This window comes from Nannobrachium achirus (genome assembly GCF_963921795.1).
Source record: "Nannobrachium achirus genome assembly, chromosome: 14".
In the NCBI taxonomy this organism is placed as follows: Eukaryota; Metazoa; Chordata; class Actinopteri; order Myctophiformes; family Myctophidae; genus Nannobrachium; species Nannobrachium achirus.
Genome location: NC_137821.1, coordinates 26126880 through 26142367, shown reverse-complemented (window position 1 = coordinate 26142367; position 15488 = coordinate 26126880). Strand labels below are relative to the sequence as shown.

At 48.0% G+C, this 15488-nt stretch overlaps 1 protein-coding gene across 1 annotated transcript in view; it reads right to left on the bottom strand.

Annotated features, from left to right (window-relative positions):
- The window catches only part of ppargc1a (peroxisome proliferator-activated receptor gamma, coactivator 1 alpha), a gene marked incomplete at both ends in the record, with an annotated part of 73885 nt that overhangs the window by 31467 nt on the left and 26930 nt on the right, over window positions 1–15488 (bottom strand). The window contains 4 exon segments of the mRNA XM_080741507.1: window positions 441–2052; window positions 5154–5279; window positions 9018–9041; window positions 9043–9216. Of these exon segments, the coding sequence (XP_080597633.1) occupies window positions 441–2052; window positions 5154–5279; window positions 9018–9041; window positions 9043–9216 (1936 nt within the window).

Here is a 15488-nt window from a genome sequence, read left to right as displayed (position 1 = left end):
AGCTTGTGCAGTTGCCCGAGGCTCTTGGCTGTCTTGTGCTCCAAACTAAAGGAGCGTAGCTTTAGTAATACATCCCGGCCACAAAAAAAAAAAGAGAGAAAAAGTTCAGGGGCCGGCTTTCTTAATGCAAGGACGTAGCGAGACATTAAAGGCTATCCCCTTTTCTCACCTCCTCTTGATCATGCCAACCTATTTCCATTTTAAGACAAAGGCTTTTTTTTTTTACTACAGTGGAAAAAAGCAATCTACGAACAGGCTGTTTTGTTTGCCATTATTGCCCTTTAATGGACTGTTAGGCTTGAATTAGCGGTATAGATGTTAGTCATGAAGTCAAACCGGGAAGTGGTTAAAGTAGGATAGGGAGCAGAGAAAGTACAGATAAAGGGCAGTGTTTGGAGGGGGGGAGGGGGGAGGGGGTTTTGGGATGCAGCGATGATTACCTAACAACGGGTGGCCCTGGTCGTCGGGGTGCCCGCTGAATGCCCGCATGTGTGGGTACCCTTGCCCCTGTGTGCTGGCACAGGGAGGCACAAGCTCTGCAATTCTAGTGTCTGGGAAGAGCGGGCTTGCCGGGCCATGTGAGAGCACCGCCGTGGGGCTGCCCGCAACACGGTCATCACCGCCATCGCCATCATCATCATCGTCATCATTATAGGCAGCATCGCCATCATCAACATCGTGATCAACCCCAAAGTCCCCAGCGGGCCACCCCAGCTCTAATCCCAAACCCAAGTCTAGCCCTGAGTCTGACTGGCTAGCCCAGCATTCTAGTCCTGCGGTCAGAGGTGATAAAAGGGATGGTGACTCAGGCTCCTGGGCCTGTCTCACTCCCTGGCTGCTGGGATCAGGGGTCCCTCTGAACGGCTCCTTCTCCTGCTCCTGCACCTTGTCCTCTGGTACGGCCCGGCTGGGGCTCTCGGACCTCTCGCCTGCTAACCTGCTCGGGGGGATGGCGGGGGGCAGCAGGTGGGCCCGGTAGCGGGCAGGCCTCTGCTTGGACGTGAGGAGCTGGCTGAGTAAAGGGTGCCCTGGCTTCCCGTGCCGTGGCTTAACGGTCACGGTGACGTGTGCTGTTGGCGCCGGCTCGCTGGGGACGCCTACGCCGCTAACACCCCTGCTGCTACTACCGCTACCACTGCTACCGTCCCTATGGCTACTGTCTCTACGGCCTTGCCGAGCCCGGCCCTTGCTGGCCCGAGGGGCGCCCGCAGCCTCTCGGCAACGCTCACAGCCGTGACTCGCCTCTCGGGAAGGGAGGGAATAAGAATGCATGTACCTAATGAACCTAGCGGCGGCCAGGCGGCCCGCGTCGCCTGGCGGCCTCCCCTCTTCAGTGGACGGGCCGTGCTCCAGGACGGGGCGGGCGCCGCGGCCGCAGGCGGAGCCCCTGCGGCATCCCGCGGGGACGGGAGCGCCCGGCTCTGACTCCTCGGCCCCATCGGCGCGAGCGCAACGCCGCCACTTCCCAGCCCCAACACCGGCCACACTACAATCGCCTGCAGCCCGGCTCTCACCTCGCTGGTGATGCTGCTGCTGCTGCTGCTGATGGTGGTGGTGTTGCTGTTGTTGTTGTTGTTGTTGTTGTTGTTGTTGTTGTTGTGGCGGCGGCGGCTGCTGCTGCTGCTGATGATGCTGGGACGGCGCGGCGACCTTCTTCTTGGAGGCGGAAGAAGAGGAGGAGGAGGAGGGGGAGGCGGAGGACAGGGAGGAGAAGGAGGAGGTGGAGGAGGAGGACGGCGAGGACGAGGACGAGGACGACGCGGCGGCCCCGAGAAGGCCCAGGCCCTGCTGGGTCTTGTCCCTGCCGCTGCCGCCGCCGCCGCTCGCTCCTCCGGAGCCCGCAGAGGAGGAGGAGGAGGAGGAGGGACCCCCGGGTGGTCCCCCTCCGCCGCCCAGCCAGGCGCTCTTGGCCTCTTGGCTGGCCCGGGTGTGGAGCAGGATGTCGTCTGTGGCCGTCAGGTACTTGAGCAGCTCCGTGCAGGGGCGCCTCATGGAGCGGCTCTGCTGGCTGGAGGCTCCGCCCCGCGCTTTGCCGTGCCACGGACTCTCCGTCTGCGGGGGGGGGGGGGAGCCAGGGGAGTAGAGAGGGAGGAACAGAGAAAGAGGAAGGGGGTGGGGGACGGAGAGCAGGGACATGCAGAGAATGTTAGAGGCATGGTCTGACATTTTTTTTTTTTTTTTTTTATATTTGTTTTTGGGCTTTTTGCCTTTATTGGATAGACTGACAGGAAATGGGGGAGAGACAGGGAGTGACATGCGGCAAAGGTCGCTCGGATCGGGAATCGAACCGGCGATGCCGACAGGCATTGATGTCAAAATGGCAATGCCTATATGGTATGCCCCTGGTCCACTAGGCCACCAGGCGCCTCGGGGGCTGACATTTCTTGAAGGGCCTTTTTTTGTGTAAATATCGAAAATAGTAGACCTCCAAGCTCACAACGTTGTGAGCTTGGAGGTCTGCTATTTTCGCTGCTTGATACCACACGCATAATCAAGTCAATGCTGGAGATGTGGCGTGACGGCATGGGTTTCTACACGGGGCAATTCTTTCAACATAAGATGCTACATTCCTACTGTCCTATCAATAAAGGCATAAAAGCTCAAAAACAAATCTTTAAAAAAAAATCACACTCGTGTGAACTGAGCGGTGGTGTGTGTGTGTGTGTGTGTGTGTGTGTGTGTGTGTGTGTGTGTGTGTGCAACAGCGCCCCTCCCTTAACATGTGTGGTCAGAAAAGGTTACTGCAGGCTACGGACACGGAGACAGACAGACAGACATACAGACAGACAGACAGACAGACAGACCCACACACACGGCCACGTATAGGAGCGTTGTGACCACCGCTCAAAAAGATGCTGCATTCAAGTTCAGGAGAGGTCGGACAAGGCAATTCTCTTGAATGCTGCCTTCAGGTATGGCATGGAAAAGAGGCCATTTGCATTTCTTTCACCATAGTAAAAACTGCATTTGTGGTCCGGAGAGGCGCACTTTTTATTACAGGCGAGTAAAAGGGCAAGGGGCTCAAGCCCCCTTTGATGTGTCTCTTATGTGTGCACGTGCCTGACGGGGAGACATAACGAAAAAAGGTAAGATATAAACCTCTGCATTATATGTACTGGTATCACTGTTGTGGAGTCGAGCGAACGTACGTATACTGTTAAGCTGAAGTCTCTGTTTTAGAGAGAGAGAGACAGAGAGAGAGAGAGCGAAGGAACAGAGATGCAGGCAGGCTAGACTGTCTGGGAGGCGGGAGTGTGCAGTCCGCCCATCATCTTAATTGCATGTCCCCCCCCCCTGTCCCCCCCGCCCCCCACTCCCACCCACCCACCCCAGTGCACCGCCGCGACACTCTGTGCGTGCTCGCGGCACACATGTCCTCCGGGAGCCCTCGTTCGCTGCTGTTCCAGAAACAGATGACTCAAAGGCAAAGTATGGAAATAGAATCTGCAAGGAAGGGTTGACGCACTGCATGTGCAAACATAGTAGTGCACGCACGCACGCGCGCACACACACACACACACACACACACACACACACACACACACACACACACACACACACACACACACACGCACACACACACACGCACACACACATGCTGGCTGTGCTGCTGTGTGCACTACTGTTTACCAAAACAACACGAGCTAGAGACGCGTTTTAAATCCAGAGACTTCTAAGCACCGGGGGGACGCGAATCAAACGCATATCTCACACTCCCACACCCATCCACCGGCCCCCCCTCCCCCCCAAACAAGCGCGAGTAAACGGGCGCTTTATTTATGCCGCGTACGACATACCTAAATAAGACTCAACTTGTCACGAGCATCCATCACGCATGCCGACGTCGGACGGATTGCAAACAGATTACAGAAATTGCATACTTCATTTAATTCGCATTCCTAAAGCCTGTGATACTTAAAGTGACTAGCATTAATCTTAATCAGCGCTCCGCTCGCCGCGGCAGAAAGTGAGACTCCTTTAAAGAGAGCCATCTTAATGAGAACATGGCGTCTTGGTATTTTGATCCCGTCATCCGAAGGCATCAATCTCCTAAGCGAGAGAGAGCGAGCGCCGCCGCTCGCCATTAGACCCTTTATTTATTTATTTTTTTGCCTTTGCCTTCAACAGGCACCATACCAAGGGGGATAAGTGGTGAAGCTAATGAGACAACGGTCCTGATGCCGCGCCTGGAAAGCCCAACAGCAATCAGCCTGTTTTCATTACACGATGCCACCCCGCGGGAGATGAGACTGGAGCGCTAGTCTAACATCTTCCAAAGCCGGCCACCCGAACAGAAAGACAGACTGAAAACAAAGTGTGTGCGTGTGAGACTAGGGATGGGATGATATGAAAATTTCATATCACGATTATTGTGACAAAAGAAATTTAGATTTACGATGTCATCGCGATAATCAAAATCCATTATGCTGGGACGGAACATTTCCAAAATATAGCAGATCTACAAGCTCACAACGCGTCGCAACTGAGCTTGTAGATCGGCTATTTTTTGGCAAAGACATTTGATAGAGAGTGGAAAAAAAGACCTCAAGTACATATATTATAAGTAAGTACCTTTTATCAATTTTATAGAGGGTTTAAGTGGTACCGGATATGCAGCTCGGCAAAAAAAAGCTGAATTGATCCCAGTGCATGACGGAGGACGATATCACGATAAATGTAATCTCCACGATACGATTATCGTGAGTGTTTTTTATCACGATAAACGATGATATCGCTTATGGTCCCATCCCTATGTGAGACAGAGAGAGAGAGAGAGAGAGAGAAAGGGAGGGTTGAGAGAGAGAGAGAGAGAGAGAGAGAGAGAGAAGGGGAGGGTTGAGAGGGACACGGAGAGATGGTGAGAAAAAGAAATGCACGGTCGGGAGAGGAAAACAAATGTACGGAAGGTGAACACAAAGTGTGGGTGCGGGGGAGAGCGAGAGAGAGGGGCGACGCTAAGCAGAATGTGAGAGACAGAGCGAGACGTGCCTGTGTGGGGTATCTGTGCGTGTCTTTTTTATGGTGCGTGTGCGCGCGCACGTGTGGTGTTGCGTGAGCTTACAAGCAAGAGTGTGACGTGTGTGTGTGTGTGTGTGTGTGTGCGTGCGTGCGTGTGTGTGTGCGTGCGTGCGTGTGCGTGCGTGCCTACATACCTTGATGAGGGCGGGTGGAGGTCTGATCCGCTGGTTGCTGCTGGCTGCATGGTTCTGTGCCTTGCTACCTGTGTATTGATTATAGCTGAGCTGGGAGTTTGCGGGCGCCAGAAGCAACTTCTTCAGCTGCGAGGAGGAATGCGAAACAGAGAGAGAAAGTGACATATAGAGGGAGAGAGGTGGGGGATGGAGAGAGAGAGAGAGAGAGAGAGAGAGAGAGAGAGAGAGAGAGAAGGGGTGAAGACGAGGGAATGAGTGTGGTTTTACAAACGGTCGTTTGCTTTCAATTAGAGCTGGGGTCTTCAACAGGGGTTCCGGGACCCCCAGGGGGTCCTCAGAGTTACTACAGGGGGTCCTCCAAATCTTTGAATGATAGATATGTAAACCACTTGAACCCTAGTGTCCATATTCTGAGAACTTTAGCCAAAAATAGCAGCGCGAGGCGTTGTGAGCTTGTAGTTCGGCTATTTTCGGCAAATAGGTTTGGTGTAGAGGAGAAAGAGTACAGTGAAAGGTAAAGTTTATTGAGTATTGACGGTTCAAGTGGTTAAATATCTGAAAACACAAAAAAATCCAAAATACACGGTCAATTGTGCTGTCAAACAATGCAACTATGGAATCTATGATAAGGTTATGGGGGTCCCTGCTTCATCTCTCTCTCAACTAAGGGGTCCTTGGCCTGAAAACGTTGGAGACCCCTGAATTAGAGAGTCAGTACGTCATAAACGTCGCAACCACAGGGGGGGAATGGTTTTCATCATAATAGAAAAAGGTTCAGAGATCTGATGATAGTTTCGAGCTATTTTACCAAAAGCAAAAAAACACCTCGCCTTTGTTTGTTTACGGTACTTTAAAGGACGAGCCCATGGCAGGTGTTTTGGGGAACACAGAGCCAGGCCCGGCTGCTGTGATTGAATAAACAGAGTTTGGGCACGTGGCTAAAGGTCACCCAGAAGGGACCAGCATGGCGCTAAATGGACTATGACCGAACACAACACATTCTAGGACAAAGCCTTTAACGCCAGAGAGACGCTCCAGATGGCGTGGGTTATGTGGAGTGTTTTTGTTTAAACCTCGAATACCGGGAACGCGCCCGAGTCGCGTTAGATTTGAACCACTTTAAACGCATTATTTTATGCGTTAACTATTGAAAAATAGCAGATCTGTACAAGCTCGGTGCCGCGCCGCGAGCTCGGTAGATCTGTTATTTTTTTTTTTACGTGAAAATGTCTTTGAATATATTTGACCCGACTTCTAAATCGTTCCACTAAATCAGCTGTTCTCAAACTTTTTCAAGTCAAGGACCCCCAAAATTACAGGTATTTGGCCATGGACCCCTATCTCAAAATATGAGATATAATATGCCCCCCAGAAGCAGAGATTTGAGTAACAAAAGTTTGCTTGAAAAATATATATTGAAAAAATTTGCACACGATTTTTTTCAAAAATAGCAGATCTACAAGCTTGTATATCTGCTATTTATCAATAGTTAAAGCATTGAATAATTCTAGGCCTAAATGGCTTAAAAAGGGAAAAATACAAAAAAAAGACACCATGAAAGTAAACAGAACACACATCAGAAAGCCTTTCTGTCAGAAGATGACACGCAGGCGGCACCGAGGTGGGGGGGATTAGCGGGGAGGAGGAGGCCCGCCGACATGAAAGCAGATAAGATGCGTTTCTTTCTCTTTTAGTTAAAGGACCTGGGCTGATAGTCAGGGCATCACAAAATTACGTTGGCGCCATTATACGGTACTTTCTGCAATATAATCAGCATCTCAGCGCAATCATGGATCCATCCGATTCACTTGTTCCTTCCTATATGGTTTTTAGCGTATTTCTGGCACTAAGCACTTTGTCGCACTAGGCACTCTGTTGCGCCAAGCATCTTATTCTTGTTGTGTTTTGTGTTTTGTTCGCCCTGTACTGTGCTGTTCTTGTTACGGTTAGTCTTGTTTTGTTTCTTGTTTTATGTTGAGGACAACGGATGAAATTTAGCTCTTAACTAACTCCGGCTGGTTTACACTGAGATTTTCTTATGTTTGTATTTATTATGCAACATGTCAATGTCAATGTGTCCATTAACTGGTACTGTCCTGTCCAAATAAATAAATAAAGTAAAGTACATGTCTGTGTCTGTGCCTCTTCCAGTCTGCACTCTGCACGCACCTTGCACCCTTGCGCAGGGGCTTGTGGTGGGCATGTTTGTCAAAATAAATGTTTTACCACGGAAATACAAAACAATTGACAATATTATTACCAGAAACACATAAAGAGCTATCCCTGAATAACCATAAATGGTCTGTAACTCTGAGAGCGTACAAATGGAACCTAAGGGGGCTGCGACACGTTGTGAGCTTGTAGATCTGCTATTTTCAAACATTTAGTACTTTTACTTTTGGTACTTTACGTACATTTTGGTGCCAACACTTTCATACTTTTTACTCAAGCGCATTTTGAATTCCGGAATTGTACTCGTAACAAAGTATTTCTATACTGCAGTCTTGATACTTTTACTTGAGTAAAATATGTGAGTGCTTTTTCCACCACTGCAGCGCAGCAACTGCAGGGCGAGACCGCGGGGCAGCCAGAATGAAAACGCAGGACCCAGCGGAGGACGGTTCTACTTATGCGGAGCCTATCGTGGACAGGGTCAGGGGGGGGGGCATGGGCATCAAGGGCGGGGGTTTATAAGGGTGCCCTCACACCAAAATACCTATGAGAGAGGAATCCGCGGTTCCGCCAATGCATTTCAATGAGAAGGGAGCGTTTTTTGCAGAAATCCTCTGCTGGCATGAAACCGCTTCACTCTCATTGAAATGCATTGGCGGAACGCGGATTCCTCTCTCATAGGTACTTTGGTGGGAGGGCACCCTAATGTGAGAGATCAGAGGTCAGTGGTGTAAAGTAACTAAGTACATTCACTAAGTACTGCACTTAAGTACAGTTTTGAGGTGTTTGGACTTTACTTGAGTATTTCCAATTTCCAATACTTTTACTTCTACTCCACTACATTTAGAATCCAAATATTGTACTTTTACTCCACTACAATTATTTGAAAACTTTAGTTACTAGCTACTTTGCAGATCTAAATTACAATATAATAAAAACATAGTAAACCACTTAACCCTGCCGCCAGGCAGCTGTGGGCACTGGCGGCGTGTTCCTCCCTCCGCGTCATCAGCGCCCACACCCTAGGTGGGGTCGGCGATAGGGCCTTTCTGTGTGGAGTTTGCATGTTCTCCCCGTGTCTCCTAGGGTTGATACCCTCGCAAAAATATGCACGTAATCCTGGTCTGCACGTAATCCGCGTCGCGTTGTGAGCTTGTAGATCGGCTATTTTCAAAATATTTAGCACTTTTACTTTTGGTAATTTAAGTACTTATTGATGCCAATACTTCCATACTTTTACTCAAATACATTTTGAATTCCGTACTTCTACTTGTAACGGAGTACATCTACACTGCAGTATTGATACTTTGTACTTAAAGGGGAAGACCACCCATTTTCAATATTGAACTATGTCATTAATATACCTTAGAGGAGTTGTGTGGAAATAGAAAAAAAATTCCCCCTCTTTTGTGTTGCCTAGAACTGGAGGATTGATTTTGGGGTTTGTATTGTAAAGTACAACTTGATGACATCACACATTGTACTTTACAATACAAACCCCAAAGTCAATCCTCCAGTTCTAGGCAACACAGAAGGGGGGAACTTTTTTTCTATTTCCCACACAACTCCTCTAAGGTATATTAATGACATATTTCAATATTGAAAATGGGTGGTCTCCACCTTTAAGCACAAAATGTGAGTCCTTTTTCAACCGCTGTCTGTCAGAGAGAGGTTCCACGTTGCGTGTCTTACCAGGGACGGCTCTTCGGGCTCGGGGTGTGCGCGGCGAGCCGTCATCGGGGGTGGAGGGACAGCTCCGGTCGCTGGCATTGGTCACGTCGCCGTCCGCCAGGGCCTCGAACGAAGGCAGTCCGTCCTCGTCCACCGGGATGCTGTCCAGAGTCTCTGTGAGCACCGCCAGCAGGTTGGCCTCATTTTCTTCGTCTATCTTCTTAGGAAGGGGTGGGGGGGGGGGGAAGCGTGTGTGTGTGTGTGTGGGGGGGGGGGGGGGGGGAGGAGGGGAGGAGGGGAGGGGTGTTGAATAAGGAAGACCGGAGAAAAGAAAGTATAGAAAAAGAGAGAAAATAGGACATTTAGTTGTGGGGGGGGGGGAGTTGCATCTCTCTATATCGTCCCTGTCGGGCAGAAACCTTGTATCTCCAAGTTTAAAATGTGTACATTTTTTCGCAAAGTAAAGCACTGCTTCATCAAACAAGGTCATTGCACAAAAAGTAGTGAAAAAAAAACAGCTGATCTACAAGCGCACAACGCCTCGCGGCGCGAGGCGTTGTGCGCTTGTAGATCGGCTGTTTTTTTCACTAGTTTAAATCATTTTAAAAATAATAAATAGAAACCAAACGGTTTTTTGACACAAGGTTTCCACCCGACAACAACGACGATATCTTTACTTTTTCCCTTTCTTTCCAGGGAAGTTGTAGGAAAGGGTGGGTTGCAGCATGCCAGGTTTTATTGTTAATAGAGGATTTTTTTCCCCCCTCTATATACTGGCAGTATTTTTTTTTTATTTTTTATATGAAAACTTTCTCACTGCACAAGTGAGTCGGGGCTGTCACTCAACATTTAAGCATGCCAGCTTACTGGACCCAAAATAATATACCACCCCACCCCACCCCAACACCCCCCACCCCCCAGAAACCCATTACCAGAACTGACACTAGATAGAGAGTATCTGGAGAAGAGAGAGAGAGTGAGTGGGGAGGAGGTGAATGTTCGTGCGTGCGTGTGTGTGTGTGTGTGTGTGTGTGTGTGTGTGCGTGCGTGCGTGCGTGTGTGCGCGTGTGTTTGTTTCTCTGTGGTTGAGGAGCAGCAGGGAAACAATGGATGGAAGTTCAGTCTCTTCAATCCATCCATCCATCCTCTCTCTCTCTCTCTCTCTCTCACACACACACACATAGGGATGGGACGATATGAAAATGTCATATCACGATTATCGTGACCAAAGAAATCGCGATTTACGATATTATTACGATAATCAAAATCCATTATCCTGGGGCGGAACAGTTGCCAAAAATAGCAGATCTACAAGCTTACCGCGACGCGTTGTGAGCTTGTAGGCTATTGTTTGGCAAAGACATTTGATAGAGAGTGAAAAAAGGATGTATCAAGCATGTATAATATAAGTACATTTTTACCAATTATAGAGGGTTTAAGTGCTACCGGATTTGCAGCTCGGCAAATAAAAGGTGAATTGATCCCAGTGGATGACGGAGGACGATATTAAATCTCCACGATACGATTATCGTGAGTGTTTTTTTATCACAATAAACGATAATATCGCGTATCGTCCCACTCCCATCCCTACACACACACACACACTCTCTCTCTCTCTCTCCTCCCCACAGACAGGCAGACGGTCGGCTTGTCTACAAGATGTTCGCACGCAACCCTCAGATAAGGCAAATCACCGCCGCTAATGCCAGACCAAAGTGATGTTCCTGACGTCGCGTCGCAGACAGACGACGTGCGCGAGGAGGAGGAGGCGGGGCGTTTTTACCGTTGACGTCTGGTTGAAAACAAAGCCTTTGTTAATGTCACTCACTCCTCTTTGATGTGCGCTGCCGTGTTGTGTTTACTCCCCGCCGTGATGGGTGGGGTGAAGCTGTGTGTGTGTGTGTGTGTGTGTGTGTGTGTGTGTGTGTGTGTGTGTGTGTGTGTGTGTGTGTGTGTGTGTGTGTGTGTGTGTGTGGGCATGCGCGCGCGTGTGTGTACTGTAGTTATATAAGTGAGAAAGACAGAGAGGGAAGCCTATCTCACAAAATGTCGAGAATTTGTTTGTGGGTTTGAAAGAGGTGAAGGAAATGAGACAGAGAATAGAGAGAGAGAGAGAGAGAGAGAGAGAGAGAGGGAGAGAGAGAGAGAGAGAAGTGAATAACTGAATGAGAGTATCAGACAGACGTATTACAAAATAGGCAAAAGAAGAAGACGGTCAAAGATACATTCTAAAACGGCTAGTTCCATTCCTTGATTCTGATTGGCTGGTTTCCCTTTAATTGCTGTGGCATGTGAGACTATAACCCACACCTTTAATCAGTATATATCAAACCCAGGTGCGTTATTTCTTTCCACAGTGTTGTGAAGCTAGACTAGAGAACTTGTTTGCAAGTAACCGGTGTGTTGTTTTCTGCAGCCTGGCCGGGAACTACTTTCTTGTAGCTGGGGACTACTTTCTTGCAGAGCAGACCTTATAGTGAATTATTAGTGACATAGAACAGTTTTAATTGGCACATGTCTATGATTTTTCATGCCATATTGAAACCGTTTTAGAAAAGCAACAAGCCTTGTGTTTACCTGTATTTTACACCGTCTGAGAGGGTTTGAGAGACTCGTGTCTCCCTACGCCGCTCAGCCGGTGTAAAAGTAAGCCATTTACCATGAGAGGGAGTGGGTTGTTGGCTGATTTACCTCTGTTTCAGGGTTGTGGCACGAGGCAACCCTGAAAACAACCCTGAAATCATCAACCCACGACCCTCGAATGGTAAATTGCTTTTCTACCACTTCTACCATTATAAATGAAAGAAAACACAGTTGTAACTTGCAAGGTTATTTAGTTAGAATCATTAATTGTTTCAGTGGGCAGGGTCCATGAGCCAACTCAAGGTTGTTGCCTGATTTACCACTGTTTTAAGCCAATCAGAATCCCGTATCTGAACATGTGACCACAAAAAGTGGTAGAATTCCAGGTAACCACTCGCCTCTTGTGGCTTATTGCTTCAGTGACAGTAGGACTGACAAGTTAACGTCTGCGCGCGTGCGTGTGAGTGTGCCCGTGTGTTAGCCCCGTGACACAAGTCACAATAGGACCAGGGCCATAAAAGCCCGGGGGAGGGGGACTCTCTAAGTCGGCAGAAAGAAAAGATAACCAGCGCCGTCACCCCGGGACTCTTCTCTGTGGCCAGCCCAACGAGAACAAATCCCTTTATGTGCCCGGCGGGGATTAGCATCGCTCTGCGCCAGCGTGTGGCCATCATTATGCCGATGGGGGCAACCAAAACCCTGAGGCAGCGAGCGGCGCGCCATCCCGAAAAAACACGGCGACTCAGGCTCCCCCCGCGTGCACACAATTATCCCACCCACTTGTTTCCTGCTCACCCCTCCGACCCACACACACACACCCCCCCTCCACGCTCACACGCACGCACGCACGCACGCACGCACGCACGCACGCACACACACACACACACACATTATATTATGCCCACCATGGATAGCTCCTCTCAGACACGGCCAGGGGTGTCGCGCCAAATTCTGGGCCCTGTCTGGGTACAGGGATTCACTCACATTTTGTGCTTTAACTATTGAAAAATAGCAGATCTACAAGCTCGCAGCGCGGCACTCGGTATTGTATATCTGTGTTGTATATCTGCTATTTTTCAATAGCTAAAGTATAAAATAATTAAGGCCCCATCCACCTTGGGCCCTAGTAACTCAGTCCCACTCCCCCCCCCCCCCCCCATCCCACCCCCGTGTGACGCCCCTGGACACAGCCTTGTAGCTGGTGAGGAAGATAGCGGCAGCGCCGCCTTATTTCCAATTCAAGATGACACAGATAGCTCAGGCATTTTGTCGGCTTTAGCCAGGAAAAAAATACTCACCTGATGCTCATTGTGAAGGCATTCTCTCGGCAACACTCATGCTTTAACTATTGAAAGATAGCAGATATACAAGCTCACAGCGCGGCACGCTGCGAGCTTGTAGATCTGCTATTTTTGAAAGATCGTGAACATTTGTGCACGTCTTTGAATATTCTGACCCGATTCTATGAGTGTCTTCTGAATCCTTCTGAAAGTTTTTTTTTTTTTTTTTTTTTAAACCTATGTTTCTATGTCAGTGGTGCTCAAACCTTTTCATGTCAAGGACCCCCAAAATGATCACGGACCCCATCTCAAAAATATTTAGTTTCAGGGACCCCCGAGAAGCAAAATTTGAGTTACAAATGTTCACTTTAAAAATACGTATATTCAAAGATTTGCACACATCTTCACGACTTTAAATAAATAGCAGATCTACAAGCTCGAGCTTGTATATCTGCTATTTTTCGATAGTTAAAGCATTCAATAATTCTAGGCCTAAATGGGTAAAAAAAAAAAGGATAAAAAGAAAGAAAAAGGGGGCATACTGTATTTCACAGAGATAATACGATACAGGCCGTTAATGCATTGTCAGGGCCTAAAAACGCCTTGCAGGAAATTGCTCCCTATGAGGTGCCATGCTGTTTAATTACTTGCAGACGGCTTCAAATCCACCGTGCCGGAACTCTGCTATACCGTTCAATGTTTTCCGACATCACCATAATATTAGCTGAGCGCTAAGCGGGTGGTGGGAGATAACGTCGACGGCACCGGAGCCTTTTCATAGCCCCAACGTGCGCTCCTTGGTGGAGAAATTAAAAGCGGGATCATTTTAGATTATCTCAAATGAGCCTTTAATGGACCAGACATCTGTCTGGGTTCAGACTCGGCGGATATCTTGGAAAGGGCTGGGATTTGGGTGGGGCTTTTTGCTCACCAGTCGTGGAAAAAGTACTTGCGCGTTTTGCTCAAGTAAATAGTATCAGTACTGCAATATAGAAATACTCTGTTATACAAGTAAAAGTCCGGAATTCAAAATGTATTTGAGTAAGTACAAAAGTATTTGGTATCAAAATGTACTTAACGTACCAAAAGTAAAAGTACTCATTATGCAGAATGTCCCATTTCAAGTTTTCAAAATGTATACAACTCTTTTGAAAATAGCAGATCTACAAGCTCACAATGCATCACACCGCAACACAAATCTACAGAGTAACTAGTAACTAAAGTCTTCAAATAATTGTAGTGGAGTAAAAGTACAAAATGTCCTGTCCCTCTGAGATGTAGTGGTGTAGAAGTACCAGTTAGACGCCTAAGGGCAAAAAGCACCACCTGTCTTGGCTATTTATGGATTCTGTCTTCTGACATGATACATCCAATCCCTTTTATGCCCATATATGGAGATCCTTTTATGCCCATATATGGAGATCCCTGCTCTGAGTATCTGACATCACTGTGAAGTCACATGTGATGTCACAGTGATGTGTCAGCCTTTTATGCCCATATATGGAGATCCCTGCTCCGAGGATCTGACATCACTGTGATGTCACATGTGATGTCACAGTGATGTGTCAGGGGAACCACAGTGTCAGGCGTTATAGACAGAGACACGGTCAAGCTGCGACCATTCTTATACTAAACTGCGACCTACGGTCGCAAAAAGTACAGAAAATTGGAACTAGGCCTACTCAAGTAAAGTACAATTACAGTACCTCAAAATAGAGTACTTACGTTAAATGTACTTAGTTACTCTACACCACTGTTACTCCCCCTCCCTGGAGTAACCTCAAACCCGTAAAGTTCTGCGACATTTTCAACCATATATCTGCACCCCCAAGTTGCATAACACTTTGAGCTGGAAGACCGGGGGTTTATTATGTCACGGCGTGGCTGGGACCAAGACAATTCTGGGGCTGAGGTCTGAGTTTCATTCAGGCAGACACACGGTCATTTAAATCCGCTTTCAAAGGCGTCCAGCCACTGATGGCAGTCCGTATCCCCAAAGATACCTGAGAGGAAGGGGGCCCTGACGCTCTGAAAGGACCATTTGTAAAACCCTGAGTCGTGACGATTATGCTACAGACCCCGGCTGCGGTTCTGGTGGAGGCACTTGCAGGACAAGTGGGGATTTGAGAGGCTGGGTAAAGAGTGAACCTGCTTCTGAGTAAAATAATTCTGCTTTTAGACAGACATAGAGACACAGACAGAGAGACAGACAGGCAGACAGACAGACAGACAGACAGACAGACAGACAGACAGACAGACAGACAGAGGGCTGTCACGATTATGACATTTTACATGACGATTAATTGTCACTCAAATAATTGCGATTAACGATTTCATTGTGTTTTTGTCGTTGACAATTACATTACTGTTTGGCTTTTAGGCTTTGAAGTTGCACATGGCAGATATGACACATAATCTAAATATACAAAGATATTATGACATATTTGACAACTTTATACTTAAAAAAGAACATTGATAGTGGAAATACACGATCTAACAAGCTCACAACGCGTTGCGATGCGACGCGCTGTGAGCTTGTAGATCTGCTATTTTCAACATGGAAACGATTATGACGATGATGAAAAATAATCACGATTATGTCAAATAACTGCGATTAGACGATTATGTA